General features: G+C 37.9%; 1 protein-coding gene across 1 annotated transcript in view; it reads left to right on the forward strand.

Moving 5' to 3' along the window:
- Positions 1-19,844, forward strand: part of CPQ (carboxypeptidase Q) — a 495,137-nt gene that overhangs the window by 125,047 nt on the left and 350,246 nt on the right. The window contains exon 2 of the mRNA XM_017875290.1: positions 14,287-14,751. Coding sequence (XP_017730779.1) covers positions 14,319-14,751 — 433 coding nt within the window. The 5' untranslated portion in view covers positions 14,287-14,318. The remainder of the gene's footprint in view (positions 1-14,286; positions 14,752-19,844) is intronic.

Raw genomic sequence — 19,844 nt, forward strand, 5'->3', positions numbered from 1 at the left:
GTATATATATAAATGTTTAAACTTTTAAAAAATCAAGTAGGTAGTACTTCCTTTTCTTTTTTAAATAATAACTATGGAAGTGCAAAATAATACAGAGAGATTCTATTGTGATCTTTACCTAGCTTCCCCAGTGGAACATCTCTACAACTCTAGTAGAATGTCAAAACCAGGAAATTGCCATTGGTACAATCTATAGGCTTTATTTAGGTTTCAGCAGCTGTTTCTAGGTGGGACTTTCTAAGGATTGCAAACCCCATGGCTTTTTCTTTTTAAGCAGGTAGAATTGAGGGTGCAGTGCAAGCAAAGTCTCATGTCTGGTCTCTTCCTTTCTTTCTGTATTGCCCTCTTATCCCCCATCATGTGAAAAATAGATACTAGAAAACTCATATCAAAAAGTACAGTCTGGATGCTTACTTTGCAAGGTAGTATGTTGGGTGCCCAGGAGGACATGAATGACTATAAGAAGAAATGGTTCTGTATTTTGGAACCATTTGTTTACACAGAAATATTCAGCTCAAGACAGTACCTATTTGCAAAGCATGTAAGATTTATTCAGTACTGTTCTTTGGGTTATAAAGAGGGAACTATTCTTCAGTATAGAATGTACATCCACTTATCCTCCGTAATCGTATGCCTGGTGGCTGTGCTAGAGCCTTTCAAAACTAATTCAGGTATCACCTCCTATATTGCCTGCCTGTGTTCACTTACTACTACATTTTTAGTAGGCATGAGTACCTACTAACTGTCAGTTCCATACTAAATCCCAGGAGTTCAAACGTGGATTCTACACATTCTCTACCCACAATGAGTTCACAGTTTAGTGGGAGACAGAGACATTTAAGGAGGAAAATGCAGTAGAGTGTTATCAGAGGTATAAGTAGAGGTATGAGTAGGATATATCTTGAATGCTGTGGCATTTGAACAAAGGAGGAAAAAAATGAATTTCTTTTGAAGAGAGATAACTGTTGTAACAAAGAGAACATATGAGAAGAGGAGGCTGGAGGCAGGGAGATCAGTTAGGAGATTATTGTGGTAGTTCAGGTTGAAGCAAGATGACTGAAACGAAGGTGGAGAGGAAGGCCCAGGGGAAGGGATGGGTTTGGGGGCTACTTAGGAGTTAAATTTAAGAGCACTTACTGATTAACTGACTATAGAGTTGTAAAGAGAGTGAGGTGTCCAAAATGGTCCCAGATGATGGGGTGGTGGAAGTGCCATGCACCAAAAGGGAGAGTCTGGGAGAAGAGCAGACTCTGGAGGAAAACTCATGACAGGGGTGTGGACGTATTGAGTTTGGGGTGTCTGTGGGATGTCCAATCTGAGAGAGCTCATTCACTTATAGATGAGTTCAAATGATAGATGGTGCCTTGGTGTGAATGACTTTGCCAGTTAAACTATATAGTAGGACAAGAAGATCAAGGAGAAAGCCTTAGGAATCACTAAAATTTAAAGGACAGATGGGGAAAGGGACCCTGCAGAAGAGAGTGAGAAGCAGAGCAGGGCAAGAGGAAAAAGAGTATTTGGAAGGAGAGGCAGTCAACAATATAACATGTTTTACCTGTCAGATATGATCAAAATGGAAATGTTTTCATTGGAATTAGGGACAAAGGACATCCTTATTGATCTGTGTGAGTTCAATTTCAGCTGGCTGGTTGCAGGAGACAGCAAAACAGTAGATCAGTGGTGATTTTTAACTATGAAACAGTTAAGAGTTTGGTATAAGGCGATTTAGTTAAGTGCTAACATGGAGTGTAAAGGAAAGTGTAATTGATATTAATTATTTAAGAAAATCCATAATAGAATGTTACAGCAGAAATGCAACCCCATTTTTAAATATAAAGAGAGATTTCAGGTACATTGTTCAAGGTCAAGCGTCTAAAGAGGAACAGTCAGGACCAGGTCCCAGGTCTGTTTACTCCCTTTATAAAAGAAACTTCTGAATAGACTGTAGTTTAAAGGAGCAAATGAATGTCTGGTGCAGAAAAAGTGATTGTTAAAATGATGAATCAGAGCTGTATAATTCTATTGTGAAATATAACTACTTGTTTGATGATTTATTCATTTATTCTATAAATATTAATAGATACTATGCTATTTGTTTAATATGCAAAGACAAATAAACACATTCGTTGTAGAGAACATGCTTGGTGAATTTTATAAAAGTAAAATATTATTGCCATTAAGTGATGTAGTCTAGCAGGGTGACAGACACAAAAATGATAGCATACAATGTGCAATTGAAAAGGCAGGAAAGGGTTCTGCCTGGTAGTTGGAGACTAGTGAGCTGGATCTTGCATCATGATTGTGATTTCTCCAAATGGAGAAAGGATTAAAGGGAACTTTCAACAGAGGGAACAGTATGAGCAAAATCAGACCAGTATAAAGAATGTCTGTAACTTCACAGACTGTTAAACAGCCTGGTGGGGATATGATATAAAGGTAGGGAAACAACAAAGAATTATTGTGAAGACTAGAAAAGTATTAGTTTGTTTGTGCTGCTATAACAAAATACCCGAGACTGGATAATTTAAAAAGAACAGAAATTTGTTTTCTCACAGTTCTGGAGTCTGAGAATTTTAAGATTAAGGCACCAGCATTAGGTGTCTGATGAGGTCTGCTTTCAGCCTCCAGGGTGGCAACCCTGTGACTGCATCCTTTGGAGGGGATGAATGCTGCATCCTCACACATGGAAGGGACAGGAGAGCAAGAGAATGCTTCCTTAACTTCTAGCCTTTTATAAAGGTGTTAATCCCATGCATGAGGGCAAAGCCCTCATGAATCACCTTCCAAAGGCCACACCTCTTAATACTGTTGCAGGGGATTAAATTTCAACATGGGCCAGGAGTGATGGCTCACACCTCTAATCCCAGCACTTTGGGAGGCTGAGGTGGGCAGATCCCCTGAGGTCAGGAGTTCGGGACCAGCCTGACCCACATGGTGAAACCCCGTCTCTACTAAAAATAGAAAAATTAGCTGGGTACAGTGGTGCATGCCTGTAATCCCAGCTACTCAGGAGACTGAGACAGGGGAATCACTTGAACCCATGAGGCAGAGATTGCAGTGAGCTGAGACTGTGCCATTGCACTCCAGCCTGGGTAACAGAGTGAGACTCAGTCTCAAGAACCAAAAAAAAAAAAAAAAAAAAAAAAGTTTCAACATGAATTTTGGAGGGGACACCATCTCAAACCATAGCAAAATTCATAACCATAATACTGAACAGTAAATAGTGGGGACAGATGTTTTAAGCCAAGGTGTCCTTTGATCTGTGCTTAAGATAAATCTAGTGGCAATGTGGAAGATGAGTTGGAATGGGACCTCTGTTTAAGGCAGTGAGATGTGTGCAGAAATGTGTCACATGAGTGATAATGAGGTTGTGAGCTAGGGAAATGATGGTAAGAGTGAAGAAGAGGGAAGTTAGTGAAGAAAGAATTTGAAGGCAGAATTACAGGCAGGGTTTGCCAAGTGTTCACCTGTTCTTCCTGAGGGAAAAAGAAGAATCCAAAAAAACCCCTCAGTCATTTCTAACTTACTGACTAGGGTGGGGAATAAAGGGAGAGCAAGTTTGGAAAGGAAGATTCTGAGTTTGGTGTTGGATATTTAGAATTTCAAGTACTTTGGGAAATCTAGGTGGACCATACATGAGATCCTAAACACAGCATAGTCATAGGCCTTGCTTATGGTGTTAAGTACTATAACAATATATTTAATCATGGATCCCCAAGAAGCACTTAAAAGTAGTATATAAGTTGGAAATGTATTCAGATACATGGAATAGAAAATCTGACTTAGCAGCTAAAACAAAGAGTTTATTTTTCTCACATACGGGAAAGTTGGTGATGCTAGTGTTGGTTCAGCTGCTCAGTGATGGCAAGACCAGTTCTCTGGGACTCACCATCATGGTTATAAATAGCTGATACAGCTCTAGAAACGTGACCACTTTCTTCTCAGGTGCTACTGTTTGGGTCTATTTGGGCAGAACTGGGTCACGAGGCCTCCTCTGGCTGGAAGGTTGGCTGGAAGAGTGGGAAGAAAATTGTTGAATTCACTTAAATATGTACTTTCCCATCCTATTAGACATAATTCCTCTTTTTTAAAAAAAATAATTTGTAATGCCTCCTTTATTATCCTGAAATAAACATCATAGACAATCTGCTTATGTATATTTTTAAATAATTATCCTAACTGTAATATAAAGGAACAATTAAAGGAAAGTAATTTATAATTATTTCAAAATGTGAATTCTAAGGCATGACTGCACTAGAAGACATAATGAAGAAGTCAGATTCTTGCATGGTGAATGTGACAGCAACATATGCAGATGATACAAGGGTATAGTAATGGTGTTTCCAGTACCACAGGCAGCATATTCATTTGTGTTTTACTGAAAAGATGACCAATTTTGGGTCAAGTTCGGCACAAAACACAGCATAGTCTTCTCTTGATATACAAGATAGTTGTTTCTTGAAAGAGTCAACTTGCATCAAAACTGTGCAACAACAATTGTGTATTCGTATACACAATAGAGTTATGTTCCAGGCCAAGGTAATAGGTTTTTGCACATTTAGAAAGCTATTTGGAATGTGGAAGAGTTCGTAATACACAGATTGTCCCCCACATAGCTGTATGTCTAGTGTCCCTGGCCTCTGCCAACTAGTTACCAGTAGAATCCCCAATACCATGGTGACAAGTAAAAGTGCTCCCCCCACATATTCAAAATGGCCCCTAGGGGCAGTATCATCCATATTAAAAACAACTGGCTTAGATTAATGGGACTGGACACTTTGTACTCCAAACAAAGTGGAAGTTAGTTAGCAAGGAAAAGGGGGAATGGATATTGAATAGGGAATTAAGTGTCTACCAATAGTAGGAACTGGGTTTTCCTTGTGTTTGTATCTTTTCCTAAATTCTTGCAGAATTCCTTGCATATAGTGAGTTCTCAATAAGGTTTCTTGAATGACTGAATAAATAATTGGAATGTAAGCTATGGAAAATGGAAACTCAGTATTATGTGAGCTTTGAATTTAATGAAGGCAAAAATCTTCCTTAAGATACTTAAAGGGCTAACTACCGTAAATCCAGGAATGTTATCAGAAGTTGGGAAGTGAACTTTGGTGTGCCAGTGTGTGTGCTAGGATTTAGCACTTCTGGACTTTCTGTCTGTTACACATGCTAGACTGAAGACTGAGGGTTAAGTTTATATCAGTGAATCCTGTTCAGGAATGGAGGGTTTAGGGGAAATATTTAAGTTTTCATGTAAGTAGTATAGAAGAAAAAGTAACTGGCACGATAAAAGATCAATAAATCTCAGGCTTTAAATCTTAACTCCCTCTGTCTTTTAGCACATTCTCTTTCCACTGTGTTCTTTTCCACTTCTGTTTGTCTATTCACTCTGGTATTTTTATCATAGTCTGAGACATTTTCAAATGATAATTTTTGGGAGAAATATTTAGAAATAGAATCAAAGGGCTTTGTTTTGTTTCCTCAAAATATAAACCTATTATTAGAATATAATTCACAGTATGAGAAATGTAGATTTTGCTTGAGTTTGCTTCCAGATTTAAGTAGAAAAGAAAGAAAATGACATTATAAAGAATTTTATCTCTTTTTTGTGAAAAAGATAATCTGTAACTATGGACTGTGAAGACAATATATGAAAAGCAAATCTTTTTCAAACAGTGCTGCAAAGTTGCCTTTGAATATATAACTTCTGAATTCAAAAGCATGATACAGCGTGGGTTTTTTAAAAGAGTAGTTTAACATTTTGAAGGGTATAACATTTGATAGTTCCATACTTTGAATTCAAGTGAAGGAACAGTAACTTCAACCTTTTGTTTATAAGAATAAGGAGCACTAAAAAATGTTGTGTAGTTTCAGTTTAGACATTTCAAGTAGTCTTGTAATTTCTTGAGAAAGCAGTAGAGTTTTTTTTTTCAATTCGTTTATTAGTATTTTAAGGTTTTTAAATGGAAGAAAATCTTGAGTGTCTTTGTAAATGAATTGCATCTTTTATAGGCACAGATGACTTTCACGGCATTATTTTCATCCCCATGGCAACTTTACAGTATGTGGCCTATGGAGAAAATGACAAATAGGTAGATGATAAGTTGGGGAAAATGGTGGAAGGTACAGCAGCAATAGGAAGGAAGTAATCCCCAAGGTTTGCTTGAAAACATCTACTTTGGTTTTTTATTTTTTTTTAACAGAGTCTCACTCTGTCGCCCAGGCTAGTGTGCAGTGATGCGATCTCGGCTCACTGCAAGCTCTGCCTCCCGGGTTCATGCTATTCTTCTGCCTCAGTCTCCCAGGTAGCTGGGACTGCAGGCACCCGCCACCATTCCTCTGATCTTCACTACCTGCTGTCTCTTTAGCATAGATAATTCATCCATTGCCACATCGAGACAAGGACAACATATGAAGTTCCTCAAATTTTCCAAATAAGCCATTATTACCTATATGGTTATTCCCTAAAAGTTTCACACTGAAGTAAACAAGTGTTTTTGGTCATTTCATGCCAACAAACCGATGGCCCTTGATCATCATCCTTTGAACTGACTCCAGATCTAGAATGAATTTTCCGATGTATAGTGACCCTAAGTCTGTGTCTTAGGAAAGAACTTTTTTTTTTTTTTTTTTTTTTTCTGGGCTCACTGCAAGCTCTGCCTCCCGGGTTCACGCCATTCTCCTGTCTCAGCCTTCCGAGTAGCTGGGACTACAGGTTCCCACCACCACACCTGGCTAATTTTTTGTACTTTTAGTAGAGATGGGGTTTCACCATGTTAGTCTTGATCTCCTGACTTCGTGATCCGCCCACCTCAGCCTCCCAAAGTGCTGGGATTACAGGCGTGAGCCACCAGCCTGGCCAGGAAATAACTTTTTAAGGTTGCCCTAGAATACCGATCATGATTAAGTTTTATTCTGTCTGTATATTTCATTATTTTAATTTTATAATACATTTCTGTTTCTTGCTTAGAATTTATAAATTATGTATCAGATTATGATTTCTGTGTTTTAAAAATAACTATTATATCTTATAGTGATTTTCTTAAGTGGAATGTGATATATCAATATTTTGTTCCACTTTTGTGACTTCTCCAAATATAGATCACTAGTAATATTATTTTCTACTGTTTATTAATGGAAAACTACCTTAGTTGGGCTAATGTAACTATCTAAAGACAATAATAATAAAATTCGATAGTGCTGTTAGAGAGATATATAATTATGCATTCCAGCTAGGGATTACATCAATGATTTTTAGATTATGTTCCAGGGAAAACCAGGTTTTGAGTCAACTAACACCCATTTATTGTTCACTTATGTTGAGGGTTCTAGGTGATTTCTCATGTAGCTCATTGTTTTGTGCCTTCAATCTTAGTAAGTCTTCCAAAGTGCTGCTGATATACTCAGGGAAAACTAATTTTTTTAAAAGATTATCTTTTAAATTAACCTACTTTTAAAAATAAGCATTATTATGTTTGTGGAATTTGAAAATACAGTCTAGTTAAGGTATTTAGAATAACACCCAGTTTCTGTTTTAAAGTGATTATATCATTTTAGTGTCAAAATTAATTTAATTGACCATATAAGGAGACATTAAGTATTATTATAAAAATGGCATGTTATGGCCAAGTGTGGTGGCTCACGCTTGTAATCCCAGTACTTTGGGAGGCCGAGGTGGGCGGATCAAGAGGTCAGGAGATCGAGATCAGCCTGGTCAATATGGTGAAACCCCTGTCTCTCCTAAAAATACAAAAATTAGCTGGGCATGGTGGCAGGCGCCTGTAATCTCAGCTTCTCGGGAGGCTGAGGCAGGAGAATCGCTTGAAATCAGGAGGCGGAGATTGCAGTAAGCTGAGATTGCGCCACTGCACTCCAGCCTGGACAACAAGAGTGAAACTCCATCTCCAAAACCTAAACCAAAAACAGACAAAAAAAAAAAAACATGTTATTTATTAATACGAGTGACATACATACAAAAGGATATCTGACTTAGGCAATGTTATTTTCTGGACGTATTTTTTAACTAGACTGTGACCTAAGTTCCAGCAGTCCCTCTAGAAAGAGTACCATTTCCTCTTCTCTGCTTGCTGAGCCATTTCCTAAGACTGTCTTCATATGTTATGTCTTCTCTAGAGCTTTTCAGCATTCCTTTTGTTCTTCTTTTTGCTCTCCTGGTACTTTATGCATGAGACTGTTTGAATATATATATATTATTTTAGTTATTTGCCCCTCAAACTGCATTTGGGTTTTCCTCATTGATTTTCTATTTCATGTAAATGCGTACGGTTTCCTATAAAAAGACACAATTTGTAATCTTCCAGGAAGTCTGTGTCAGTCAGTCAAATTACCTGGTTGATTATAGTTTCTGGTTTATCTGCTGCCTGGGAATCAAAACACAGGTTTTGATTAACTTTCTACAAAGTAAGGATATGGACTAGGGATCACTAAGCTCTCCTATATATCTCTACAATGGTGTCATTATATGATTCTAATCTATCACTAGAAATGTATTGTGAAATAGCTAATTAATGTTTGCAGAATGCTTAGAGAACTTTTAATGAGAAGTAGATATTTGTGGTTAGTGCTAATGAATAGATGTCCTATGAACCTTTTTTTTTTGCACCAACAACACATTGGAAAAATGTACTTTCAAGAATAAATTTCAATCTGGTGAAATTTTGTTATTACCTAACAAAATGTAGCTTTTAAAAACAAGTATCAGTATAGTGGCTTTAGTGGCTTTAGAAACCAGGACCCTATGCAGGTAAATAGTTGTAATAAAAAGGGAAGCAACAGCAGTGTATAGTTTTCATAATTTTTCAAAACATTTTAAATATGATAGCAATTTTTACTCTTACAGCTTAGTTGTGAAGGAGGCAAGGCCAATACTTTTATAGTCTAGGGAAGCTAACACCTAGAGAGATTAAAGGCTCATTTATTTCTTAAATAAAAATGTATTGAGTGCCTATATTTGAGTATAACAATCGAAGGTGCAGTGGTGAATAATTTACCCTACTTGACTTTGATAGTAATGGAGACAGGTTTATAAACAAACATATTAGCTGATAACATAGTTAATTATGGTAGAAACACAGAAGATGATGCAAATAACTCTGGGGTGTTGTTTAGTGAGCCTTTACAGAAGAGGTAGTTTTTTTTTTTGTTTTTTTTTGAGACGGAGTCTCGCTCTGCTGCCCAGGCTGGAGTGCTGTGGCCGGATCTCAGCTCACTGCAAGCTCCGCCTCCCGGGTTCACGCCATTCTCCTGCCTCAGCCTCCCGAGTAGCTGGGACTACAGGCGCCCACCACCTCGCCCGGCTAATTTTTTGTATTTTTTAGCAGAGACGGGGTTTCACCGTGTTAGCCAGGATGGTCTCGATCTCCTGACCTCGTGATCCGCCCGTCTCGGCCTCCCAGAGTGCTGGGATTACAGGCTTGAGCCACTGCGCCCGGCCAGAAGAGGTAGTTTTTAAAGCATTTTCATTAAAGAGTAAGTGTAGGCACTGGCCAGATGAAGGGGAGGAGGTGAGGAGAAGGGTCTTTCAATAAAAGAGAATGAACATATGTAAAGACCCAGAGTTACGAAAGAGCCTGTGCATTTGAAGAACAGCGTGAAGTTCAATGCAGCTAGAGCATTATTGTCCAATATAAATATGAACACAAATGTGCAATTGAAATTTTTCTAATAGCCATAGTACAGAGTAAAAAGAGACAGGTAAAATCAATAATAACACATTTTATTTAACCCAATATATCTGAAATATTTATATTTTTTTCAACTTAAGTCATTAAAATCAAATCAGGTGAATATTTAACACTTGCAAAACATTTCAGTTTGTCTTCCTTCCTTTCTTTTCTTTTCTTTCTTTCTTTCTTTTTCTTTTCTTTTTTTTTTTTTTTTTTGGGCGGGGGGGACTGGATCTCGCTATATTGCCCAGACTGGTCTCCCTGCCTCAGTCTCCCAAAGTGCTGGGATTACAGGCATGAGCCACTGCCCTTAGCCTAAGACATCTCAGTTTGGACTAAACACATTTCAAGGGCTCAATATATAGAAACGTAGCAATGCATGTGTATGTATGTGTGTGTCAGAGAGAGAAAGAGAATGAGAATGAAAATCTGTGTGCTCTAGAGGAGGAGGAGGATAGATAAGGTTGAAGTAGTTGTTGGAGTCATATTTTTAAAGGCTTTGCATGCTGGCTTATTTTAGAATTTTTTCTTAAAATTTAGTAGTGAAGGAACAGTTTTGAAAATTTTGAATTTGTTATAGACTAATGCTTTTGCAAAATAACAATAAATTAGAAAAGTGAAAGTAAAAAGACATACAAAGAGAGGCATCATTTTTAAATCATTAAATTTGAAAGATGTTGTCTTAATGTAGTTTGTGCTGCTATAACGGAATACCACAGACCGGATAGTTTATAACTAACAGAAATTAATTGGTTTACAATTCTAGAGCCTAAAAAGTCCAAGATTGAGGGGCCGCATCTGGTGAGGGCCTTTTAGCTGCATCAAAACTTTGCAAAAGGCATCACATGGTGGAAGGGCAAGAGAGGGAGAGAGAAAAAGCAAGAGGGGGTATACTCACTCCCATGATAAGGAACCCATTGCCTCAATAAAGGCATTTGTCCTTTCGTGAGGGCAAAACCATCATGATTTAAACACATCTTAAAGGTCCCACCTTCCAAGACCATTACGAAGGCAATTAAATTTCCACATGAATTTGGAGGGACATAGTATTCCTCCCATCATGTTTTTCTTACATACAAAGCACACTTACTTCATGCCAATAGCTCCAAATTCTTAATTCCTTCCAGCACCAACTCAAAAGTCCAAAGTCTTATCTAAATCAGATACAGGTGAGACATAGCACAATCCATTCTGAGGCAAATTCCCCTCTAGCTGTGAGCCTGTGAAATTATACAAGCTATCTATTTCCACAATACAATGGTGGGACAGGTATAGGATAGACATTCCCATTCCAAAACAGATAAATAGGCAAGGAAGGGGTAGCTGGTTCCAAGTAAGTCCAAAACCCAACGGAGACAACAATAGTAAATCTTAAGGCTCAGAAATCATTTTCTTTGACTCCATGCTGCCCTGCTTCCTGGACACACTGGGGCAGGGGTTGAGCCCCGAAGGACTTGAAGAGCCCTGCACCTAAGGCTTTGCTGGATGGTTGGAGTCTTATGCTTACAGCTCTCCCGGGCTGGCTTTGTGTGCTAGTGTCTACAGTTCAGGAGTCTCAGGTGTGGTTCTGCCCCTGCAGCTTCACTAGACATTGCTTTAGTGGGGACTGTTTGTGGCAGCTCTGATCCTGCAGCAGTTTTCTACCTGGATCCCCAGGCTGTCTGATACAGTCTTTAAAATATAGGTGAAGGTAGCCATGCCTCCACAGCTTGTGAACTCTGTGTGCCTGCAGAATTGGCACCGTGTGGATACCACCAAGACTTACTGCTTGTGCACTCTGGAGCAGAGGCCTTAGCTGCACATGTGCCTGTTCAAGTCATGGCTGTAGCAGTTTAAGGGCACTGCACCAGAATGTGGGGAACAGACATTTGAGGAGGTGAGGTGCAGGGCAGTGAATTCTGAGGTCCCTTGGGTGCCTCTTCGGAAACTTTGCCCTCAAGATTCTAGCTTGTCTCAGAGATCCCTAAAGTGCCTTTGGGGTCATTTTCTCATTGTCTTGATGAATAACACCTGGCTCTTTTCTAGCCCTACAAACCTTTTTAGCAAGTGGTTATTTGGCCACACCCTTTGTTTGCATGCCTAAGCACATATTTTTATTCTTTACATGGCCAGGCTCTGAATTTTCACAATTTTTATGTTCTGTCTCCCCTTAAATTATAAGTACTGTCTTTAAATTATTTCTTTCCTCTCACATTCTATTATATACATTTAAAAGAAGCCACACAGCTCCTTCAGTATTTTGCTTAGAAATTTCTGGCCGGTGTGGTGGCTCACGCTTTTAATCCCAGCACTTTGGGAGGCCGAGGTGAGTGGATCACAACATCAGGAGATCAAGACCATCCTGGCTAACACGGTGAAACCCCGTCTCTACTAAAAATACAAAAAATTAGCCAGGTGTGGTGGTGGGCGCCTGTGGTCCCAGCTCCTCAGGAGGCTGAGGCAGGAGAATGTTGTGAACCCGGGAGGTGGAGTTTACAGTGAGCCCAGACTGTGCCACTGCACTCCAGCCGGGGAGACAGAGCGAGACTCCATCTCAAAACAAAACAAAACAAAAAGGAAATTTCTTCCATCAGATATTCTAGTTTGTCACTCTTAAATTCTGCCTTCTGTTAAAGCACTCAGGCATGGACACACTTCAGCCAAGTTCTTTGCCACTTAATAACAAGTGGCCTTTACTACAGTTTCCAGTACATTGTTCTTCATTTCCATCTGAGACTTGGTCAGAATTGCCTGTACTGTCCATATTTCTGTCAGCATTCTGGTCATGAATCTCTAAGAAGAATCACTCAAGTAATCTCTAAGAAGTTCCAGACTTTCTCTCTTGCTCATCTCTTCTTCTGAGCCCTTCCCAAAATTGCCCTTAATTCTCTATTCATTGTAATCTAGGCTTTTTCTAGGTTGCTCTTCCAAATTCTTCCAGCCTCGCCCCATTATGCAATTTCAAAGCCGCTTCCACATTTTTCAGGTATTTGTTATAACAACCCACCTCTCTGGTACCAATTTTTGTCTTAGTTTTGTGTGTGTGTGTGTGTGTGTGTGTGTGTGTGTGTGTGTGTGTGCGTGTGTGCGCGCGCGCTGCTTTAACAGAATACCACAGACAGAGTAATTTACAAAGAATGAAAATTTATTGGCTTGAGGGTTTTCTTGCCACATCATAACATGGCAGAAAGCATCGCACAGAAGGAGGGCAAAGAGGGGATAAGAGAGATCAAAGGAGGCACAAACCCCCTCCCGCAATAACATTAGTTTATTCATGAAGGTGAAGCCCTTGTGTCCTGAATACCTTTTGAAAGTCCAACCTTATAATACCATCACAAGCGCAATTACATTTCAACATGAGTTTTGAAGGGGACAGATGTTCAAACAGTAGCAGACATACAGTTTATATAAAAGTGTCTAAACCAGTGCTATCCAATAGAACTTTCTGTCATGATAGGAATGTTCTGTCTATGCTGCTTAATATAATAGCCACTAGCCACAGGTAGCTATTGAGTACTTGAAATGTGGCTAGTGTGACTGAGAAAATGAATCCTTAGTTTAATTTAATTTTAGTTAATTTAAATTGAAGGGACCATACGAGACAATTGATTACTATATTGGACAGCATTGAATACATTTACTCTTAATCTCTGTATTTACCTATTGTGCATTAGTAAAAAACACTTTGTGCACTGGCGTGGCCCACAAACCATGCTTTGAGTAGCACTATTTAAAGCATGGACTCGCGCTAGAAAGCCTTTGTATGTCTTTGGCAAACTGCTTAATCTCTTGGTGCCCCAGTTTCCTCATTTGTAAAATAAAGGTAATAATAAACTACCTAATAGAGTTGTTGTGAGGATTAAATGCATTAATGAATGTAGCATACTTAGCCCAAGGTCTGACACACAGCATGCACTACATAAATGCTTCCTGTTATTGTTATTATGATTATTATTTTTATTATGTAGGTGGCAGATATCAAACAGTTAAGTGGTAACAAAGCCCAGTCTTTTTATTAATTCTCTGCTTTTGCAGTAGCTTAGACTTTTCCTTTTAAAAACATACCACAGTTTGTGGCATCTAGTGGCTTCCAATAAATATCTTTTGAACATAAGTATGAAGTACTTTTCAAGCACAGATGAAGAAGCAATTATTTTTCTGAAGGGAGGATTGGTAAAAATATTGAGAACAGATGACAGTGGAGAGGGCCTCAGTGGATGAGTCTGACAGGCAAAGAGGACAGAACGCACCTGGCAGAGGGAGCAAGGATACCCATTTGGATTATACTCTATTTAGGAGACTATACAGCAGGTAACACTGCCTTAGCCCTATCACTGCTACCACTACTTCTTTCTCTTCTTCCCAGCTCTTTTCTTGATTTATCCTTTTAGCATATTTTAAACAGGATTAATAGGTAACACGTGATTCTACAGTTTTCAGAGAGGTCAATCATTGCCTCTTTACTTGTTCATTCCTCGAAGTAACAGTGCCCGAATTTCATGGTGGATGTTGGGCAGTGGTTGGGAAGGGAAGGGGAATGCTGCTTGAAAAGCAATCCCTGGGTTATGGGCAGGTAGCTGTGAGATTCTTTTCCCTTAAAACATAATGTTTCTTATTTATGTAGATTATCTTAACAAGAAAACCAACTGGAAAAAAATGAAATTCCTTATCTTCGCATTTTTTGGTGGTGCTCACCTTTTATCCCTGTGCTCTGGGAAAGCTATATACAAGAATGGCATCTCTAAGAGGACTTTTCAAGAAATAAAAGAAGAAATAGCCAGCTATGGAGATGTTGCTAAAGCAATTGTCAACCTAGCTGTTTATGGTAAAGCCCAGAACAGATCCTATGAGCGACTGGCACTTCTGGTTGATACTGTTGGACCGAGACTGAGTGGCTCCAAGAACCTAGAAAAAGCCATCCAAATTATGTACCAAAACCTGCAGCAAGATGGGCTGGAGAATGTTCACCTGGAACCAGTGAGAATACCCCACTGGGAGAGGGGAGAAGAATCGGCTGTGATGCTGGAGCCAAGAATTCATAAGATAGCCATTCTGGGTCTTGGCAGCAGCATTGGGACTCCTCCAGAAGGTATTGTTTGTCTTTTCAGTTTGATTTGCATTTTATAAAACTAATGTCCCTTGGTGTAATTGAGTACAATATGCATGATTCGTATTATAATTTGGATAATTTCCTATTCCATTGGCTTAATGAGTTCTCTACCCTTTTTCGTCCTCCCATTTTTTTTCACTTCTGTTTCTTTTGTGAAAGAGAACTGATCATGTTGGATGGCTTTTTAAATGTAGAATCTGTAGCTACTGGTCCGTGATACTTACCAGCCCTATCACTTTATAATTGCTATCTAGTTAAACATTAGCATCATTCTATGGATAATTGAAATATGCATAAACAGGATACAAAACTATGACTTCTTCCAAGTGACTTCAGTGTGAATTATTTTTTAGAATTAATGAAATAGAGAATAGAACGTTGCACTCTGAATTGATTTAATTATTTTTATAGAACTGAGGTTTCTACTTCAAGGAATTATCCAAGGTTGAGTTCTACCTTTACTTATAAGCACCCTGGATCAGCTTTATCAGATAATATGCAGTAAATGCCCAGATCGGAGATATATAGCCAGTCATCAGGGAGCTATCAGTTAGCCTTGAATATATCCATGGGCTAATTTCCAGTGGCAGAAGGAGTTTCTATTCTTTTGACTTTTTTGGATGCCAAGAGAAAGGCCCAGTGAAGAAGTACATTGTCAGTTTAAAACATTATTTATCGAGATATAATTCACATACTATGATGTTCACCCATTTAGAATGTACAAGCGATTTTTAGTATATTCACAGAGTTGTACAGCCACCACAATCTAATTGTAGAACATTTTCATCACCACAAAACGAAACTCTGTGACTATTAGCTGTCATTCTCCAGTCTACCTATATCCCAGCCCTAGGAAACCACTAATCTGCTTTCTGTCTTTATGGATTTGCTTATTCTGGGCATTTTATGTGAATGGAAAAATACATTATGTGATCTTTCGGGAATTTTTTTTTCATGTAGCATACTGTTTTCCAGGTTCGTATGTTGTCACATGTTTCAGTATTTCATTCTTTTTATTGCTCTGTAATATTCCATTTTATGCATGTATCACATTTTTATTTGTCCATGCATCAGTTGATGGACATTGAGATTATTTTCACCTTTTAGATATTATGAATAGAGCTGCTGTGAACATTCATGCACAAGTTTTTCATGTGAACATTTGTTTTCATTTCTCTTGGGTATACAGCAAGAAGTAGAATTGTTGGGTCATATACCAGCTCTGTGTTTAACTTTATGAGGTATTGCCAAACTGTTTTCTGAAGTGGCTGCACAGTTTTTTGTACCCACTGACAATGTATTAATTTTTCCATATGCTTGCTAACACTTGTTATTATCTGACTTCTTGGTTATAGCTATTCTAGTGGGTGTGGAGTGGTATCTCATTGTGGTTTTGATTTGCATTTCCCTAATGACAAGTGATGTTGAGCATCCTTCCATGTTCTCACTCACCCATTTGTTTACCTTCTTTGGAGAAATGTGTATCCAAATTCATTGCCCAGGTTTTAATTGGACGATGAGATTTTTATTATAGAGTTTTAAAAGCTTTTTTATGTATTGTGTATACAAGTCCCTTTTCATATATTTGATTTACTAATGTTCTCTCCATTCTGAGGATTGTCTTTTTTTTTTTCTTGATGGTAATATTTGCTACAGAAATATTTAATTTTTGACTTAGTCCAGCTAATTTATTTTATTTCTTTGTTGCCTGTGCTTTTGGTGTCATATCAAACCATTGCCTATACCATAGTCACAAACATTTACTACTACTATTGTAATGTATTTAGGTCTGTATATCTTTACTCTCATCTCCTATTTTCTTCTAAGAATTTTATGGCTGCCATCCTTACATTTATATCTGTGAATTAATTGCATTAATTTTTGTATATGGTAAAAGATAAGGCTTCAGCTTTCTTCTTTTGAATGTGGTCATTCAGTTGTCTCAACTTCATTTGTTGAAAAGGCTATTCTTTCTCCTTTAATTCAGTGCATTACATTAATTTATTTTCAGATGTTAAAAAACCTTGCATTACTGGTATAAACCACACTTGATTATAATACATAATCTTTTTTATATGGTGCTGAATTAAGTTTGGTAGTATTTTGTTTAATATTGCATTTATATCCATAGGGATATTGAATTGTAGTTTCATTTTCTTTAAATGTCTTTTTTTTTTTGTATCAGAGTAAGACTGGCTTCATGAAATCAGTGGCAAAGTGTCACCTCATCTTCCATCCTTTGGAAGAGATTACAAATGACTGCTATTAATTCTTTAAATTTCTGGTAGAATTCAGTGAGGCAATCTCATTCAGGGTTTTCTTTGTGGGAAGACTTTTAATTATTAATTCAATTTCTTTACTTGTCTAATCAGATTTTCAGTTTCTTCTTGAGTCAGTTTTAGTAGCTTGTGTCTTTAGAGAAATGTATCTGTTTTATCTAAGTCATGTAATTTGTTGATGTACAGTTATTTATAGTATCTTATTATAATTTTTTATGTTTGTAAGGATAAGGGTCTAAATCACTGCTGTCACTTGCTTTTGGGCAGAAAAACTTTGTTTAGATTTTTCTGGCAGCAAATTCTCTAAGCCTTTATTCATCTTTATCTCTTTATTTAAATTTCAGTTTTGAAAGATAGTTTTACTGGACATGAGATTCTTAGTTGACAGGTTTGTTTTTCTTTTCTTTTTTTCTTTTTTTTTACTTTCAGCACTCTGAATACATTATCCATCCCATTGCCTTCTGGACTCCATTGTTTCCTTTTTTTTTTTTTTTTTTTTTTTTTTTGAGATGGAGTTTCCCTTTTGTTGTCTAGGCTGGAGTGCAATGGCACAATCTCAGCTCACTGCAACCTCCACTTCGCCAGTTCAAGTGATTCTCCTGCCTCAGCCTCCCAAGTGGCTGGGATTACAGGTGCACACCACCATGCCCAGCTAATTTTTTGTATTTTTAATAGAGACAGGGTTTCACCATTTTGGAGAGGCTTGTCTCGAACTCCTAGACTCAGGTGATCTACCTGCCTAGGCTTCCCAAAGTGATGGGATTACAAGCTGGAACCACGATGCCTGGCCTGGACTACATTGTTTTTGATGAGATGTCAGCTGTTACTGTTTTGGAGGTTTCCTTGTATGTGATGAATCATGTCTTCTTTATTGCTTTCAAGATTTTCTTTTCCTTTTTGATTTTTGTTATTTTGACTCTAATGTATCTAGGTATGTATATCTTTATTCTCATCTTACTTGGACGTTGCTGATTTTCTTGGGTGTGTAGATTGAAGTTTTTCATCAAATTTGAGACGTTTTCAGCTATTATTGCCACAAATTTTTTTTCTTCCCTTTTTTCTTTTTCCTCTCCTTCTGATACTTCCATTTATTGTGTGTTGGTGTTTTAATGATGTCCCATATTTCTCTTAGGCTCTGCTCATTTTTCTTTATTCTTTTTTTTCTTTGTTCTTCAGATTGTATGACCTCTATCAATCTATCATCAAACTTACTGATTCTTTCTTCTATTAGCTTAAAGCTACTATTGAGCCTCTATACTGAATTTGTCTCTTTAGTTACTATAGTTTTAAACTCCAGAACTTCTCTTTGGTCTTTTTAAAAAATAATTTCTGTGACTTTATTGATATTTTTTATTTGATGAGATGTTGTCATCATATCTGCCTTTAGTTCTTTAAGTATGGTTTCTTTTAGTTCGTTGAATATTTCAATAATAGCTGCTTTGAAGTGTTTGCTATATCCCACATCTGGACCCCCTAAAAGACAGTTTCTACTACTACTTCTTTTTTTCTTGTGTATAGGTTATACTTTATTGTATCTTTTTATGCCATAGTTTTAGTGTATAGGTTATACTTTATTGTATCTTTTTATGCCATAGTTTTAAAAACAGAAAGCCTGAATATTTAAACTAATGTTTTATGGCAACTCTGGATACTGACTCATCTTCCTTCCTTTCCCCCATCCATTTACTTGGTCGTTCATTTGTTTAATCGCTTGAATGTACTAACTCTGTGACATCTATTTCTCTTACACTGTTCAGCTTCTGATGTTCCTGTTTAGATTGTTTTTTGTTTTTTTTTTTTCTTTTAGCTGGGTTCCCTATGAGTCACCCATAGGTCTGCATAAACCACTTATTGGTCAAAGGTTATGCTTGGGTTCCTTTAGCCAGTTATGTTTTTACTCTTTGCCATTGGATGTTTTTGTGACTTGGAGTCTGTTATTACAACTTAAGAAGTTTATTTTTTCCCCCAACTTTGGCCAAGGCCAAATGCCTTGGAAGTTCCTTGTCTAATCACTTCTGAGAGGGTGCGGCCTTGGGCATGCACACAGCCTTCCAGATTACCAGAATGCAAGTAATTTTATTTATAAGCATGGCTTAATAGTATTTTCTCCAGGGTCAGAATAGCTTATTTTTTAGCCAGTGTTTGCTCAGAGGTTGTACTTAAACACCTTGAGTGAGTGGGGCTTCTGCCCTTTGTTGATGAATCTGTGTGGAGCTTGGGAAATGTTTTCAAATCTGACCCATGTGTTGTTTTGATTGTACCTGCATAGGTATAACCTAGGACATGTGTGTAGCTTTTCAACCCCCAGGGTTTACTGGGATCCCAGGAAGGCCCTTCTTGGTTGTTTCTTTCTTTGGTTCTGTTAAAGCTATGGTTGTTCTGCCATTTTGCTTGTTGCTAGCAGTATCATGAAGCTACCAGCACCCCCTTAATTGTTCTTCACCAAGCTCTCCATTATTTTCAGCAACACCCTTAGGTAGGGAATTCTCCATTCTCTGCACTAAAGGAAGTCACTAACATCAGTAAGAACTATGGAGCTCTCCATCCTTATGACTTCTCTCTTCCCCTGGGAGAACATTCGTGCTACTCCATGGGAGCTAGCAGTGATAGTGGCACCACCCAGTGGCACCCAGAGTGATCTTCTTAGTGGGTGATAAGAAGGGAGGAGGAGGTAGTTCTCAGCCTTGTTGGCTTGCAGCTTCCAGTGTGGGACCACCTCCTATGAGTGAGCTGAGAAAGGGGTGATCAGAGTCTTAGTATTCTTTTTTTTTTTTTTTTTTTTTTTTTTTTTTT

Source organism: Rhinopithecus bieti, unplaced genomic scaffold, assembly GCF_001698545.2.
Source record: "Rhinopithecus bieti isolate Rb0 unplaced genomic scaffold, ASM169854v2 scaffold_8760, whole genome shotgun sequence".
NCBI lineage: Eukaryota > Metazoa > Chordata > Mammalia > Primates > Cercopithecidae > Rhinopithecus > Rhinopithecus bieti.